The sequence below is a fragment of the Anopheles coluzzii genome, chromosome X, assembly GCF_943734685.1.
Source record: "Anopheles coluzzii chromosome X, AcolN3, whole genome shotgun sequence".
In the NCBI taxonomy this organism is placed as follows: domain Eukaryota; kingdom Metazoa; phylum Arthropoda; class Insecta; order Diptera; family Culicidae; genus Anopheles; species Anopheles coluzzii.
In genome coordinates, this window is record NC_064669.1 from 11,706,719 (window position 1) to 11,724,300 (window position 17,582).

At 41.2% G+C, this 17,582-nt stretch overlaps 3 protein-coding genes across 3 annotated transcripts; 2 read left to right on the forward strand and 1 right to left on the reverse strand.

The window, feature by feature from the left end:
- Positions 1-2,861, forward strand: LOC120953243 (N-acetylgalactosaminyltransferase 7). The gene has a single exon (XM_040373022.2). It carries the CDS (start codon positions 485-487, stop codon positions 2,279-2,281), a length of 1,797 nt encoding a protein of 598 aa, XP_040228956.1. The 5' UTR covers positions 1-484; the 3' UTR covers positions 2,282-2,861.
- A 3,289-nt stretch (positions 2,862-6,150) lies between these two features.
- LOC120957199 (uncharacterized) lies at positions 6,151-7,765 on the forward strand. Its single transcript, XM_049610972.1, has 4 exons — positions 6,151-6,161; positions 6,249-6,313; positions 6,503-6,820; positions 7,611-7,765. The coding sequence occupies exons 1-4, from the start codon at positions 6,151-6,153 to the stop codon at positions 7,763-7,765; spliced, it is 549 nt and encodes a 182-aa protein (XP_049466929.1).
- Positions 7,766-8,117: 352 nt separating this feature from the next.
- Positions 8,118-15,769, reverse strand: LOC120957189 (pyrokinin-1 receptor-like). Its single transcript, XM_040379257.2, has 5 exons — positions 15,421-15,769; positions 14,807-14,930; positions 12,242-13,414; positions 11,504-11,724; positions 8,118-10,807 (listed from the first exon to the last, which is right to left on the reverse strand). The coding sequence occupies exons 3-5, from the start codon at positions 13,050-13,052 to the stop codon at positions 10,718-10,720; spliced, it is 1,122 nt and encodes a 373-aa protein (XP_040235191.1). The 5' UTR covers positions 13,053-13,414; positions 14,807-14,930; positions 15,421-15,769; the 3' UTR covers positions 8,118-10,717.
- Positions 15,770-17,582: the final 1,813 nt, after the last annotated feature.

Sequence of the window (17,582 nt, forward strand, 5' to 3'; positions counted from 1 at the left end):
CATTTGTTTACGTATATACAAAACTGGTTACGCTCGCACACACAACTTCACCCGGAGTAGAAACTTATACCGCTTCCACAGAACGGGAACATTCCTATTTTTCAGTTAGAAAGTATTTTTTTTTCATTACCGTCACAACTTTGTCGTAGCGATTAACTGAACGCTTCAACCGACGGGTAAAGCACTACTTATTCGCAGTGAAATTACGGACAGAAAAGTCGCTTCATGGAGAAATATCTCGCTGAAGCTTTATTGGTGAATGTAATCGTGTGCTAGTGTTTGCCACGGTGCGTGAAGGGTGTGAGAGAAGCGAAACTGGTACAGGGGGTGGACGGAGAAAGCGGCTGATCGTAAATGCTCTCTCACATAATATAGCCCATTGTTATCTGAGGCGGACCCGAAAAACCGTGGCGGTTCCCGGTGTGCATGCGACAGCAGCAGCAGAAATTTGGACACGTAGTCAAATTGCTCGCCAACCGGTACGATGCGCGTGACGAACATACGGGGCGGCCGGATTTTCCGGATCGCAGTTAGCCTGGCAATCGTGATCATGATCCTGTACATGATTGCGACCTGGTCCGGCGTGGACCACCACACGGTGAAGGACGCGTACAATGCCCGGCTGGCGGCGATGCGTGGACACGGCGGTGACGTCGGCAACGGCGAGCAGGACCGGAACCACCCGAAGGAGGTGCCGCAGCTGGTGGAGGGCCTGGGCAACTTCGAGCCGGCAGACAAACCGATGGTGGACGGTCCGGGCGAGGGCGGCAAGGCGTACGTGCTGCCCGAGGACCAGCAAAACCGGGCGACCGATGCGGAGATGGAGTACGGCATGAACATCGTGGTGTCGGATGCGATCTCGCTCGATCGCACGATCAAGGACACGCGGCTGGAGGAGTGCAAGCATTGGGACTACCCGTACCACCTGCCGCGCACCAGCGTCGTGATCGTGTTCCACAACGAGGGTTTCAGCGTGCTGATGCGCACGGTCCACTCGGTGCTGAACCGCTCGCCGAAGCACCTGCTGCACGAGATCATCCTCGTGGACGACTACTCGGACAAGGAGGACCTGAAGGGCAAGCTGGAGCGGTACATCGAGCGGTTCGACGGCATGGTGCGCCTGATACGGAACAGCGAGCGCGAGGGCCTGATCCGGACGCGGTCGCGCGGCGCCAAGGAAGCGACCGGCGAGGTGATCGTGTACCTGGACGCCCACTGTGAGGTCAACACGAACTGGCTGCCGCCGCTGCTGGCACCGATCCACCGGGACCGCACCGTCATGACCGTCCCGATCATCGACGGCATCGACCACAAGACGTTCGAGTACCGGCCGGTGTACGCGGACGGGCACCACTACCGTGGCATCTTCGAGTGGGGCATGCTGTACAAGGAGAACGAGGTGCCGCGGCGGGAGCAGAAGCGCCGCAAGCACGACAGTGAGCCGTACCGCAGCCCGACCCACGCCGGCGGCCTGTTCGCCATCAACCGGAAGTTTTTCCTCGAGCTGGGCGCGTACGATTCCGGCCTGCTCGTCTGGGGCGGCGAGAACTTCGAGCTGAGCTTCAAGATTTGGCAGTGCGGCGGCAGCATCGAGTGGGTGCCGTGCTCGCGCGTCGGCCACGTCTACCGCGGCTTCATGCCGTACAACTTCGGCAAGCTCGCGAACAAGAAGAAGGGCCCGCTGATTACGATCAACTACAAGCGCGTCATCGAGACGTGGTTCGACGGGCCGTACAAGGAGTACTTCTACACGCGCGAGCCGCTCGCCCGCTTCCTCGACATGGGCGACATCAGCGAGCAGCTGGCGCTGAAGGAGCGGCTGCAGTGCAAGAGCTTCCAGTGGTACATGGACAACGTGGCGTACGACGTGCTGGACAAGTACCCGATGCTGCCGGCGAACGTGAAGTGGGGCGAGCTGCAGAACGTCGGCAAGGAGAAGTGCGTGGACGCGCTCGGCCGGCAGCCGCCCGCCGTCATCGGGCTGCAGCAATGCCATGGCCAGGGCCACAACCAGCTTATTCGGCTGAACGGTGCGGGCCAGCTGGGCGTGGGGGAGCGCTGCATCGAGGCGTACAACTCCGAGATCAAGCTCGCCTTCTGCCGGCTCGGCACGGTCGACGGACCGTGGCAGTACGACGAGCAGTCCGGCACGCTGCTACACCGAACGCACAAAAAGTGTATGGGCTACCAGCCGCAAACCCGCCAGCTAGCGCTGATGCCGTGCGACATTAACAACGCGTACCAGTCGTGGAAGTTTAAAGAAATCCAACCGCACTGGTAATGGCGTACCTCGGACACGGGGACGGCCTCCCTTTTGCAATCGAACCGGCACGCGAGCGGTGCTCCTTTGCGGCAGCAAGGACGAAGGGGGAGACGCTGGTGATTAGTTGAGTATTCTAGTACGGTAGTATCATCGGGAGGCTGAAACTTATCAATCAAAGGCATCGATGAAACCGACCGTTTTCGTGAAGTCGCGTACACACATTATTTCGCTGAGGGAAGGGTTCGCTATTAAACAATAGAATGGACATGCTTGTTGTAAAAAAAAAGAAGAAAGTATGGTTAACGAGCCAACCATAGCACACAACAATAAACGGTTGGGGCCGAGAGAAGACTGCTGAAAGCATTTTGTGGAACAATATAGGTTATCAATATCAACAACAGCAACAATCAACAATTTCAGTCCAACGGCATTTGCGCGAATGCGCTTCTAAGTTAATCGTATATGCGTTGTGAAAAGCAGTTTAGCGGAGTTGTAGAATTTCTGGAAGATTCACCGATGTTATGCAAAAAGAAAAAAAAACAAACAAAAATTAAGGATTGAATAAACAATTAGTGATACTTGACTAGACAAAACTATATCTCGGGATGTTAGTTGAATACTATTCCAGGCAACCTTTGTAGCTAAACCAAATTTATTTTATTATTTTTTGTCTTTGAATATGGGAACTCGAAGGACTCGATTTGCTACATGTGGTTTAATCCGTTCCAATTAGTGTTGGGTTTCATGAATCTTTCGTTGAGATTCGTTCATATGAATTTTCAGTGATGAGTAATTCGAATCTCGAGTCGAATCTCCAGCAACTCATGAATCTCTAAAGATTCGCGAATCTCCAAGGATTCATGAATCTCTTAAGATTCATGGATCTGTAAGATTCATAAATCCATTAAAATCCATATATCTCTAAGGATTCATGAATCTTTAGAGATGTATGATTTCCAAAATACAGAATTTGCCCAATCCCATCTAAAATTTGCCAGTTGTCGGTTGAAGCCTCGCATGGACCGTCTACCCGTAGCAAAACAAACTATCAAAAACAAAGCCTGTATAGGCTGGCATGACCACGTAGGTTGTTACGCTAAGAAGAAGAACAATAAAAAGCTCAAGCTTTTTGATTCTTTAGAGATTCATGAGTCTTTCGAGATTACTGAATCTGTTGAGTTTAATGAATTTTTCCATATTCATGAATCCTTGAAGATTCACGAATCTTTGAAATTCATGAATCATTCCAACCGAGATTCAGATTCATTGAATCACTCCAAAGATTGATTCAGATTCATGAATCTGAATCTGATTTACCCAATACTAGTTCCAATGACTCACTCGTTATGCGGGAGACTCTTTTTCATACAATTTGTATGAAAAGTGAAATAATTGGTTGCCGGTGATGAAAAGTGGCAATAGTAATGCATTGATCAATTCTTAGTATCGAAATTCTCGCCTTCAGCTGAAGCAAAAAGATCAAGAATGCAAGCAAGTCTCCAATATTGTCGAGACCCCAAAGAGAGCCTCCAATATTATCAAATAAGAAGGACGGAAATGGAGCAATTAAACTGAAGACATTACCTACCTTACTCCACCTATCGATAAGCGCTGCAAAACTCCCAGCTCCCCTATCTGTTCTGAAAAGAGTTATCTGGACGTGAAGTGAACGTGCCCATGGTTCACCTCGGATTTTTTCGATTTTTGTAAGACTTCGTGAGCTTTGGAATGGTAGTGGGCGTTAATTGGGCCAATCATGTGAGTCAAACGGAAAAGTGTCAAACAAAACCACCCTATACTAACGGACACAAAATTTGTATTGTACAAACTTTTGAGTGATTTCTTATTTTTTTCGGATCGTAATAGAAAATCAGCAATTTTGACACTTTTCTCTAACACTCAAGTCGCAAATACATTGGCCCTAAAGTTTCGGTTTGTTTGGAATGGGTTTATTTGGCACTATTCGGCCCCAAAATGTGTCACCTACCTTAGGTCAAAAATACACGAACCGGAATTTCGCGGGCGCGTAATTCCACCTTTGGCCCAACAACGCGTCATTCAAATTACGCTAATGGTTTCGGAACGCATTGCCTACTTAGCTCGAGGACCGACGCTACCTTATCTAATATTGATGTAATATTCTGATGAAATTGAAATTAACTCTTCTAGTTGCCATGATTGTTAGCCTTCATGTATATTACCAAAAATACGTTCTTGAACCCTTATGAGCTAAAAAAAAAACGCTTTGCCGTTCATCTTGTAAACTTGATGTATTGTTTATTATTATTTTTTTTTTTGATTAAATTATTTAATGTACACCTTTTGATTCGAACAAAACTGTATCAAAGCTACTGTCTTTCATGGAAAAGCACATGTATAATTCTTGACGATGATGGAATCAATTTATTAAAGATACAAAACCTCTTTCGGTCCTAGCCTCGGCGGGACGTATACTAAAGTTGAAAAGATACAGAGGAGGTTTTTATGACCCCTGCCAAAACAGAGTGTCTCTCGCAATGCGTAAGCTCTAGCAGTTTGGTTATCAATGCTTTTTATCATTGAAGCGCAAAAGATTAAATCAATGTCCCCTATATTCGACGAGCTTAATGGCCATTTAATCAGTGGTTGTCAAGAACGAAATAGGGTAGATTTATAACAGTTTGTCGTATAATGTTTTCTAGAAATTATCAGATTTTGTTCTATAAAAGCCTTTTATGTAACGGCTATCATAAATCAATTATTTGACTGTGATATAAAAGAATCAATAACTTTCTATTCCCAGCAAGCAAAATTATTCAACACATTTTTTGCTGGTGCTTTTATGAACTGTTAGTTAAGATGCCGACCTCTGACATGAGCAATTTTTGCTTCAATTTTACAAGCCACAAGCTGTTACTACACTGTTCATAAGTATTCCAGATTTGAGAGCAGATGCACACGCGCGTTCAATAAACATGTATAATCAAAGAAATCTTTCTAAAAGTTTCCGACGGCAAAAGGAAAAGCCATCTTTGCAGCACAACCAATTACACCCGGCAGTCAACCATAACGTTAAAGCAGTTTATGTCGAAAAGTGGTTTGTAAGGTATACTATACAAAAAAGATAGTTAGTTTTTTAGTACGCATTTATAATATTTTATCCTACAGTTGCAATGGTGTTTAAAACAATCACGGGGATAGATTTAACAGATAGACTAACAGGTTGATTTTGTGAATTAGGTAAAGGTAAATTAAAAGGCTTATTACTGATCTATCTCTTTAAACAAATGTACCGTGGTATCATCATTCAATCGTTTGAAAAACTCTATAGTATTTAACTATTGCCTATTAGGTGTAGTTCTCGTACGGTCGTAAATCATCCCCGACCCATGGGTCAGGCCAGACATCAGACTCGATTTTCTCGTGCATTATCAGACTTAACTCAGTGAAGCCAATTTTCTTTATTGCACATATTTTCAGACTACATCGGATGGTGGTTTTATCCAGCCTGAGCTTTGTGATATACGGTTCAGTGTGGAACTTGCTTAGTAACTACTTGCATAATCCACTCACTTTTTACGTGGATACGGCACAGTAAGTAAGACAATATAAAGCATAAGTAATGCATCGCAAGCGAGTTTTTATATGACGAGTGAGTCACTGGGAGACATGTATCTCGTTAGACTAGGGTACACTATACTGTTGTTTGATTTCCCTTCCCTAATCCTCCATGAAGTAAAAAAAATCAAATAAAATGAAATCATCAGATCTGCCAAAACTCGCCTTGTTAGTGAAAAGGACAAAAAACAGAGGATACGTTATTTTCTCCCCCTAATAGCTTGCATTGGAACACAACATTTCCAACTGTTACACTCTGCCAGGTGGTTAATGGTGAAACAGTGGTAAAAATGGCAGACGAGTAAGTTATTATCATTTCCTGCTAACATTGAACAAACTAGCCCACGGGCAAACCTACATTGAACGAACGCTTCTCGAATTGTTCCAGATACTTTGGCGTAAATCGTGACCCAATTATTGACAGTCTCATCATTGATATCGCATTTTACGGGGGTACATGCTATTCCTGTGAAGAGTGTCACTCAAGTACATCGCACAACACGTCGGTGAACTGTGCTGCTTTACAAAATTTCACCGAAATAGTACGCCGTCATCGGGCCCCCTGCGAAGAGCTAGTCATCGACTGCCACTGGCAAAGGGTGTCGTTTGATTGCTGCCGATTGTTTCGTCCGCTCGATACAGAATTTGGGCGTTGTTTTAGTGTGAATACGGCAAACCACCATGATCTATCTGGGCCACCTTCTCGGCGACTCACGAGCAATCGTGAAACGGGTCCAGGTTGGATAGGATTTCGAGTACTGGAGGACGTTCAGCTCTATCTGCACGATGAATACAGCGTACCACATGCATATGTCGATCGCTCACTGCGGGAAACTGTGCTGTGGGGCATGCGTAAGGAGATCGTGGTACGTGTGATAGAGATGGAAAACAAAGAAACGGTGCACGATCTGCCGATTTGGCGTCGCAATTGTCGTTTCCCTTGGGAAACTGTCGATAAAGGTAGGTAGGCGTAGCCGATTTATTCAGCACGGGCAGTATACTTATTTTCGTATAAATTATGTATCATCGCAATGCCCATATCACAAACAATCAATGTTACAAATGGTATAATAGTTACAGTGTGAGTGTTAATCATAGTTTCAGGATAAGTATTAATGATGAGTGTTAGTAATAGCAGCACGTGTAATCTAAAATAAATAGGTTGGTCGTATCACAAAACAACCTTAGCACGTTTATGCCCTGCTAGAACCGCTCACTGTCGAGCTCCTTCGTTTGCTAATTTGATATCCCGGTATACTACGCCTCCACTGTCCTTGTAGACGGCTTGCATATAACATAAGCAGCTCACCGGAGCCTCCCTCTGAGCATGTACCTCTCTGTTTCGGGTAGCAGCGTTTGGTCAGATGTAGACAGCATCCAAGAGCGATAGATTATATGTGGTCGGACGACGCTACCATTAATTAAATAACGATAGGTTCTCCTTGCAGTCCGTGTTACTTATCCTGAGATTTGTATAAGAAGTTGTTAATTTTGCAAAGAGATTAAACAAGTTTTAATTGTATTGTTTATTTTTATTATTCTCCAATGAACTGCTAGATTATCAACTGTACCGCCACTACAGTTTCTCCACGTGTTCTATGGAGTGTTTCTGGAAAACACAACACCAGCTTTGTAACTGTACGCATCATTTAATGCCACAACTTCTAAATCCTCCAGGTGAGCCGTTCAAGAATGCTCTTTTAGAATATGCATGTCAGCATACACTGATTTTATTTTATATCTTCGAAAGGAATCGAAACACTTGAATCTCAAATGTGTTCCTTCGAAGGGCTCACCTGCCTCACCGAACATTCGGCGGAAATTGCTCAGGCTCGTAAACAATGTGACTGCCTATCATCCTGCGTTGAATCAGAGTACTTCGTAGTACACAAATCTGAAGAGTAAGAAATTTATCATACTTTGCAATAGATGTTATTCCTGTGCTATTGATCTCAACAATTTTGATGTCGATGTCATTTTGTTCAACGAGGACCGATCTCCATACACGCCCTCTCTTGCAATAGGAAAACCAATCTTGCTATAGATAATCAAACACATCACCTCCAGCCACCAAACTAAAACCACAAATATCCAAGCCTATTAGTAACTTACAGTCAAGACCGACTAGTGGTTCCGAGCGAGTTTAAAAACAGCATTTTAGAACGTGAAAATTTCATGATTGATAACAGCTTTAAGCTAGCTTTAAATATCCAGCAGCTATCTATCTCTTTTTCGTATTTAATTTATAGTTTCTTTGCGGAAAATGAAGAGGAGGAAGGCTTGGTTATAGTTCGACTTTTATCGTTACCTTACGAAAGATTCGTGCGCAACATTGTCAAGACGGAAATGGATCTGTTCAGTAAGTAATTAGTTCGGAAAATAATAGTTCTCGAACAAATGGTTCTGGGTTTGCAACTCATGATATTTCAATCTCAGGTAAATGATTTAATTACATATCTTGTGTTTTCCATAACCTCTCTTTCGGGCTACAGTTGCGTTCGGCGGTTTGATTGGACTATTCTACGGATGGTCGCTTCTGACAACTATAGATTTTCTTATAACGGTTTGTCACCTCGTCATCCGGTTCATCAGCTCCATCTTTAACTAATAGTTTGTGATAGTGAGATATGATAGGCAAGTTAAAATTGTAAGGAAATTGTGTAAGAAGGTTTTGATAGAGTTCTCATAAAGCTCATATCCAATGAAAAAACCCCTTGTAAATAGCAAATCTCAATATAATTTTATTTAGTTTGCAGCACTGCAATTCAGAGCACTTGACGCATTTGAATACTGTAGCTAGAGTTTTGAATACTGTAATAGAGGCTTGGGTGTAATGTTATTCATTCAATTCCAAGTCCATGTCGAATTAGTGGTGGCACTGGGCGGGATCGATTCCGTAGCAAAGATGAAGTATCGGGTTGGGTGCTCATAAGTCTTGGAAGTATGTTTGGGCCGGTATGACCGAATATATCCTTCCGTTTAGGTAAAATACGTTTTTCATAAGGATTACGATGGTCAATCTAGTATCTCTACTGATTAGAAAATCTTAATACCAGAAATGTAAACTTTTTAGGATTTGGATAAATATCCGTTTCGAAGGACCAATGATTCGATAGCTCGTTTTGCTTCAATGTCTTTATTGCTAATGAAATCAATAACTTTTACAATTCATCTTTTACTTATTCTACTTACACTACTTACACATAACTCTCAAAATAGCCTGCAAACAGTTTTGTAAAGGCTCAACATTATTATTCTAAACAGAGAATACCAATAAACTAGTACTAAGAGTTTTTAAAAACATAAACAGTTGTTGAAATTCAAAAAATCTACCAATTTACGCTTTTCGTTAATATTGAATGGATCAGGTAACTTGTTAAGCCTTTCCTGTTTATTCTACTGGTTCACAATTAGCCTATCAAAAGTTAGCTGCTTACAACAAACAACAGTATATTTGGTTTCGTGTTTGCCGATCAAGTCAAAAAGGGCTATGTCGACTTTTTGTTCTTGTTTCACCGACGGGCGAAGTAGATGTGAGCAACATTTTTTTTAATTGATGGTTTCCATATTTTTGTTGACATGGAAGTCTCATCAATAGGAAAATCAATAGATTAGAGTGTTGTCAAACTAGTGTTAAAGGCAATTTATGAACATAGACAGCGGCTTAAATTCTTGGAATGGTTTAATTTACGCGTGTCTATCAATTTGAGCTGTTTGTCAGAAAATTTGTCCAATTTGACTAGCCGTTCGGGATATACGACACCATTTTGAAGTTCATCGACTCGATACTGCCGACGATTATTTATACGATAACGGAACTCTTCAAACGATACAAAAATGAACTAAATGAATACCCGAGAGATTTTGTATGAAATGTCGCAGGCTGATTGGCCTGAGAGTCTTAAGAAATGTTTTATAAAATCTAGAATAATTACTTTCTGGCAAAACCGATTATAGATATTTTTGGATTTTGTAAACTGCTTAACAGCTTGGACTTGTGTTCATGTGTTTGTTTCTAATTCTCAAGTGACTCAAAAAAGAATCATTGTATGAACATCAAACTATCTTACTTGTTAATAAGTGACATAATCCGAGAGTGAAAGAGCTGCATACGGATTGCAAGCCGTACTTTGTCGACTATTTCTATAACCGGTTACAATAATTTTGGAAAACCTGCCAACAACACTTGCAACATTTTTAAAGATTGCAAAACTCTACACAGCTATCGTTGTTTATATATTTTTATCGTATACACTTTTTCTCAAGATCTTTCTGCTGATCTGATGTTGCATCAAACCAGTAAGCCTATCTTGAAGAGCCATCACTCTATCACTGCTCTTCAAATGTCTGTTAGCACTAGCAACCTTATCCAGAGATGACGGTAAATTTAGTCGTCAGCATCCATGCTGCTGATGTCGCTCTGCTGTTTGTATCAGCGATAACATATGTAGTCTTTGATCGTTTCAGCTATGCGTCGAAGAATACTTCAGGCTTTAGATCACCGCCCAGCTAGAACCTTGTGCATAACGGTACAATCGGTTCGAGTATCGAACTTCCTTTTTGCATTTTCCAATCCCCTGTAACGTGGTTGGGAAAAAATCTTCATTCGCCAGCAGTTCTTCATGTTCTGACGGGTCTAAATGCGGACATGCTAATTGCGGACGCCGCAATCATTCTTCTCGGTCGGTTGTTGTTGTTGGCATGGTTGAGAGAGGGCTTGGCCTCACTCAGGAATTCTTTCGCGTATCTTCCTTTGGTTAGTTCTGGTGTCAAAGGCACATTCCATCAAATACCAGCGACCTGTGAGGGGTATCGAGGCGATGTTTTTGTCGGCCCTAATGCCACATTCATATATAGTCAACCAGTCCAGGTTGAGCCGTGGGGTGGGCTGGCTCCGTAGGATGTCTGCCACGGAGGTTTTCTGGCGGATCTTACAGTCAGCATATTCTACAAAATCAAGCTTAGAGTTAATTCGTATGCTTTTCAGTAAGGATCTCAAAAATGTCTGATCAAACTACAAATTAACAATTTACCGAAAAATATCATAGCACAGTTAACTGATCCCAATGAATCATGAACAATCAAATCAAACTATAAAATCAATGACTGGCGAACTTATTTTGTCTCCCGCTAACAACTACCGTTCAACAGGCGTTTCCTAAAAGCAGTTTTTAGTCACTGTAGTTGAAAGGGTAGATTGTATTTGGATGAACTAATATTTTAACTCATTCTCAAAGATGCTTATTTCGGGACGGTTCAAATATCATAATTTTGGACATAAATCTTAGTTTATTCATTAGCAAAGAAACCGCTCAATTCCGCTGATCATTTCGATCCAAGTTCCTTGATATAGATTGAATGAGACTTATTAAAAAAATATCATATTTCATAAATTAGTATTCCACTGCAAATATCCAAGGTGTATCAGTGTCTTTATATACCTACAATTTATCGGTTTTTTTTTAATTAACAATTTCAAACTTAAGACCTTTGAAAGCATATAATACAATTTAAAATGTGCTTTAATTATTTTGTTCGTGTTTTTACGGTTGGTTTGTCATGTAAGAACGTAATAGACAGTTTAGAATGAATATTAGCACAACAATTCAATGTTCGACAAAGATAAATGGAACAAATATTTACCTTGAATGCTTGTCGGAATTTGTTGCTCATAATGTTATACAGTAGAGGGTTTATACACGTTGATAGATAGTATAGGATACCGGATATGTAGGTTGTGATGATGAACAGCTTCAGTATTAAGGGGTCGGAGGGCTGATGATTCGTATTAACTCCGTAAATATAAACGAGCCGCTGTGCGTGGAACGGTGCCCAGCAAATAAAAAAAGCCACAACCACAGCCACTAGAAACGAAACGAGACATAAAATAATTTTTAAAAAATCCAGTAATATAAGAAGTAACATTTGTTCGCTGGTAACATGATGAGATTTTTGTAATTATTTAACAATCCGTGAACACAATTTGAATTAGGGATAAATAATAATGCTGTCGAAGTTATTCAGTGTTACGTTCGCATTTTCAAAGGTTCCAAAAATGTTGTCATACTGCAATAGCCAATCTTTTGAAGCAACTCGTCAGATTCGGACAAGCTACCACAAGCATTTTTTCTAATGTTTTTAAAGCGGAATGTTTTAAAAACGAAAAAATAACTGCATTGAACCATTTAATTTATTTAACAAATTCTTCTTTCTCTTTACGTTTTTTTTAAATTCCAAATATTTGCTCCAACTCTGCCTTGCGACATGTGGCCAAGAGTAGGTAGCATTTTTATTTTCAAATTCATTTTGCCATTTATAGTTGAAAGCATGTGATATGTTGTAGTGGATTTGTCTCAGAATATACCATATATTGAACCTTACCGAGCATTTTCAGGACACGGCGACTGCCTTGACTATTGGCAAACGATTGGCGTGGGCTGGGCTGGGTTCGTCGCTGCAATGTGCCATCGCGCTGCATCAGCGTGGAGGTGCGCAGCTTCAACCCAATCAACGCATACAGTATGGTGATCATCGTCATCGGAGCAAAGAAGAACAAGAATGTAGAGAGTTCAAAAGAGTGCTGAATTATGATGCGTTTCACCACACATTGGTCGATTCCACCTTGGTTGGTGACGCCAAACTGTAACGCTTGCGGTATAGCCGAAACGATCGCAATGAGCCAAATCACACAGATGAAACGCACCGCCCGGCTGAGCTTCGACATGGTGTGTGAAAGAAATGGGTGACAGATAGCAAAGTAGCGCTCGATTGTAAACGCGGTGATTGTTAGCACGGTGGCATTAGCAGACATTTCTGCGGCGATGCCACGCAACACACAGAACGTTTCGCCAAACACGTACGGGTACTTGCTCCAGATGAAGTATATTTCCTGCGGCACTCCTGACACCAGCAGCAGAAAGTCCGATACGGCTAAACTGAACAAATAATAGTTGGTGGCGGTGTGCATCGAGCGATTGCGCGCGATCACGATGCATGTGCTAATGTTGCCGACTACACCGGTGATGAAAATCAGTAGGTAGATGATGGTGATCGGTATTACCACGTATAGTGGATCCCGCTTCGGCCCATACATTTCGGTCAAACTTTCAACTCCATCGGAAAGTATGCTCTCGTTGTCCGTTGTCAAAATTTCAAGCAACTCGTATGGCATGTTCTTTAACGAAGTGCTCATACTTCCTGCGAAACCCAATTCTTGTGATTGGAGCAGCTCATAGAAAGCATTCAACTGGTCTCTCGAACTTACGATGAAGCCAGTTTATGCTGAAAACTGCTCTGCTGCACGTTTTGTTCGCTAGCCGCTGCTTTTGGTCAGTTTGGCCACATGGTGGAACGTAGCTGTGTTCTATAATTTGTTTAGCTCAATGTCCAGCTGGTTGAGAGGTCAGCGGAACACGTCTCATTCGTTTCCAGTAGTTGTCTTGAAATGTGTTTGATTCCTGTTCGTTGTAAGTTCCGGCTCGTCATTAATTAACATACTTTAGATGGATGTAGATCTTTGTTTGTACTTCAACACTCTCTTGGATACTAAAAAACCTGTGGAAAATATCAAAAAGCATTTTTTATTATCATCATTACATTTCTTGCATAATTATTTTCTTTCAAAGTACTTAAAATTTAAGATTTGAAAAGGTTAAAAATATTTTAAGTTAAATTATTACAATAAAATGTCAACTAGCCGTCTTCGCATGCTATAAAGATTCATTTTTCGCATCACTAGACATATGAAGTTTGACAGGTTCAAAACGATGTTTGATACCTTAAGGTTGATTGTAGAAGTACCGTTTTTGTTCCGTTCCAAAAAGGTCGTTTTTCGATTTGGTTTTTCATGTCAATACAATTTAGTTATAAGCTGTAATTTTAGGTATTTAGCTACCACCAAAGAAAAAGTAATTAAAAAGCAATATTATTAAGATATCCAGCTCCCAAAAAACAATCTTAAGCGTTTTTAAATTCATTATGAATCCGTCAAAATACCTATGGTGCAGTTAAAACTACGTTTGACAACTTGTACGATTTTTTTTTTTTGGTTTCTGGAAGTGAAGGCTCTTTCCTTTCTTACAATCGTTTCAACCCAGGATGCTGGGTTTATGCATTTTGGCTCGTACACATGAACATTTGCGTATCTTTGTTTCGCATTTTTTCACTTCATGACGCCAAGTTTGCCGATCACTGGCAAGGACGATCAAGAACGAGATTCCAACGATCAAGAACAACAAGTCCACTTTGGAAGTAAAATACTGCGGGAAGCACCGTATGTGTACAATATACCGTCGCAAATGGAGATCACACGTCGCAGGTGAAATGAGTGGACCTAGACGGGGTAGGGAGATCTCATAAGATCACACGAGAGTCAGGAGTGCTCAACTTAATAATTCACTATGACTTTAGTGGAGTGTGAAACTTTAAAAAATCCGTAGAAATAAAAAAAAACTAAAATACGGTTTGCTAAGATCATCCAACCTCAAAGCCTTCAATCGCCCGTGCAGCACCTGTTTCTAACGAACGTAGTCCTTGGGGCGCATGTGGCTACTTAGTATGCGTATTGCTAGAACTGACCCTGAATGTAAATTGAAAATATTGTAGCGATAAAAAACCCCTTTGACTCATCTCGTATGTGCTAGCTAAGTATGTAAGAGAAGAAATTGTATGATACTATTTTCATGTGAGAAGAGACAATGATAAATGCAAAGAAAAACCACGATAAGATTTAACAATATCAATACAAAAACCTTTTGCTTATCTCAGTAAATCGTGTGTTAATCATCGAAGGGGTTAAGGAACAACTATACCCTACTGGGAATCAGAATGAACCGTTCAGTTAAGAAACCATATCATTATTTATTAACAGAAGGGCGATCCAATACGGTTGTAGTTCTTTGAGTTTAAAATTTAGTTTACTTTAAATTTCTTATTTTAATAACTTACCTGTATCTTCTCATAACAGCTTCTTGATGTGCAGCTACCATTCTTTCAGAATTTCCAGGCACTTGAAATCGTCAAAGATCAATCAACCACTCATCACTTCGATCGACGTTTACTCCGCAAATACCTGTTTTGATAAATGTTGACTGCTGATTATGTTGGTTATTTACAATTGCAATATTTGATTGTGTGGTTAGATTGGTGGCAACTGCTTTTCAGCATTCCTTTCTGAGTCGTGGATTTTAAATAACCAGTTTAAGAGCAATGACACACATGGCAATAAAACTAAAAACGCATGAGTATCATTAGGTGTCTAACAGCAGACGCACCGGCCACTGTAATGGTTTGACGTACTACAATTCCCAGCTGGAAATTGATCTGAGGATACGTCCTCCAGTAGAAAGGGATCACTATTTAGGTACATCCTTCTGGCAATTCTAATAAGGTCTATATTAGGCAGGCACGGCAATGTAGGCTACAAATTACAAAGTCACTTTCTACACAGATTTCAACTCATAGCGAAGCTTATATGTACCCGCTATGAATACGATGTCCTTTAAGTGATATCTCAAACGTGGGGTTCAAATAAAGGATCACAATTAGGAAACCATTCTTACACCAGTTTCAAAACTTATATTCATTAATTTCACACGGCAGCCCGCATTACAACTATCAATGAAAGACTGCAAAATTCTCGATTAAATTCACGATTGCTGCACGTTCAACGTAAACAACTATTTTCAACATTCCGCTCCTCGCAAGTGCCAGCTCAATTAGTACGACCCACCGGGCACTATACTTGTTGCAAACGCGGTAACACGTGGCGTACTGAACACAAGGGCAAGCTGGATGGACTAGCGCTGTACGAAGATAACTCTCGTTTTTACTCTCACTTTTGTGTAATCTCACGCTCATACACTTGCAAGTGTAGTTTGCAGGGTTTACAGGTAGATTTCAAAACACTTGAGCACCATCAAATAAAACGTATTGATTCAGTATACCTTTTGTTTTGCTTCTTGAACCGAAAGACATGTAAAATGGTTCACTTTATTTTGTCCAAAAATAATTCCTACTAATTTACCCACTTACTTAGCAGCCACTACAACCGTTTCGAGATCGTGAACTACTGCAAAAATGAAAATGATCGGCCTTAATGTAGTGCGGCTCCACGCCGTATGGTTACCTCAGCTTGAACCCACCACGTCCTTGTTTGCTTGTGGAGGGCCTTAAAGGACATTACGGGTTAAGTCGTTCCTTACCAAACGTATTACTCCATCAGCCCACCGGAGCCTGGCGAGTTTGATACGCTACAAGACAGTTAAATTGCCGTACAGTTTGGTCAGCTCGTCGTTATAACAGTTCCTCCATTGCCAGTACAATATAAAAAATAATATTCACGTACAACTGTGAAGTATATAGGTTTTTTTTTAATTATTGAAAAGCACTAAGCACTATAGCTGTAGATTGATTGATATTTTTATCTCTGTGTCTTCAATTTTATTTACAGTTTATATATAGCTCTATCATTCAACCCCTCTCCTCTCTTACTCTGTAGTCATAACGAAACGGTAAATTTTCCTTCATTTTCCTAACATTGGGCATACGGAGGAACCCAACCTCTGGAGAGGATGCAAGGTATGGAAAAATTGAGAATGGGAGATAAGTAATTTTTAGTCATGAATGTACTCTTAACGATTCGGTCTCCATTTTGCAACAAAACCGCTCATTGGAAATAAAGCAGATATTTCAAATAATATAAAACATTAAAATCACTTTTATACACACATATTTTTGCACAATTGTGAATAAGTAAATTTAAAAAAATAAACCCAATGTATGAACTCATTGAAAACAAGTTTAAATGTATGAGAACTATGAGAGGTACAAGTAGAGCTATGAAATTTCTAAGTGTAACATTTTTGGCAGTATATTTCTTTTAAATATAAACATGACTTAACTCTAAGCAGTGATCTAACTTTGTGAAAGTGCAAATGGAGATATATTCTTCCTATTTATTCAGAACGCACGGGCTGCCAGTATTACCTAAGTTATAAGTTATGTATTTATGTATAATCAGCTAAAAAGCTAATATCCATGCAACATGTCTGGAATATCCCCGTATACCGCCAGTCTTGTCGCCAGTGCTTCGACTATCTTGTTTTTCCGTATTCCGTGCAGTGAAGATTCCTTCCTGTGTACATGCTCGCACAGTGCTAGAGACTGTTGTTTCTGCAATGGTGTTATAGCGCACAATTTTGTGCTGCAGCGAACTGCGTGTGTGACGAAGAGAAAACGTTCAGAGATCTCTCTGTTTTTATCGCTTTTAATGATCCATTATCTTTTTTCAATAATGATCGATGCTTTTTTCATCCATTTTACGTTGTTTCTTTTTTTATTTAAAGCGCTAACGTATAGTTTTAGGCCCAGCGTAATATGCGCGTTATGAAATCCAGTGTGTGTAAGGTTTTAGGAAGTGTTTGTGTAAAAAAAATAGTTTAGAGTCATAGCAAGGCACAAATAGCCAAGTCCATGAGTGGCCTAGACCAACTACGGCTGTTGCGCCAAACTAGAAGTGGCGCTCACAAACAGAGCGCCGAGCAGCACCGGCTCAGTGCTCGGACTCACTCATAATGAAAGTGTATCGAACAAAATTGCCTCTCACACTAGCCACACTCTTGATCATGGAGACGATGAAATCGCCTATCGATCCGTTGCGGGGTCGGATGATACTAGAGTAAATCCATCTCGTTTTCCTTGCAATCTAAACCATACACTAATA

Excerpts from the sequence above, each read along its gene's own strand:
- LOC120957189 (XM_040379257.2), bottom strand. The coding sequence starts at position 13,052 with ATGAGCACTTCGTTAAAGAACATGCCATACGAGTTGCTTGAAATTTTG. Across the intron at positions 11,725-12,241 it reads CCGTGTCCTGAAAATGCTCG|TGGCTGTGGTTGTGGCTTTT; the intron begins GTAAGGTTCAAT and ends TTTCGTTTCTAG. Across the intron at positions 10,808-11,503 it reads AATTCCGACAAGCATTCAAG|AATATGCTGACTGTAAGATC; the intron begins GTAAATATTTGT and ends TTGATTTTGTAG.
- LOC120957199 (XM_049610972.1), top strand. Across the intron at positions 6,314-6,502 it reads TGATATCGCATTTTACGGGG|AATTTGGGCGTTGTTTTAGT; the intron begins GTACATGCTATT and ends CGCTCGATACAG. Across the intron at positions 6,821-7,610 it reads TTGGGAAACTGTCGATAAAG|GAATCGAAACACTTGAATCT; the intron begins GTAGGTAGGCGT and ends TATCTTCGAAAG.
- LOC120953243 (XM_040373022.2), top strand. The coding sequence starts at position 485 with ATGCGCGTGACGAACATACGGGGCGGCCGGATTTTCCGGATCGCAGTT.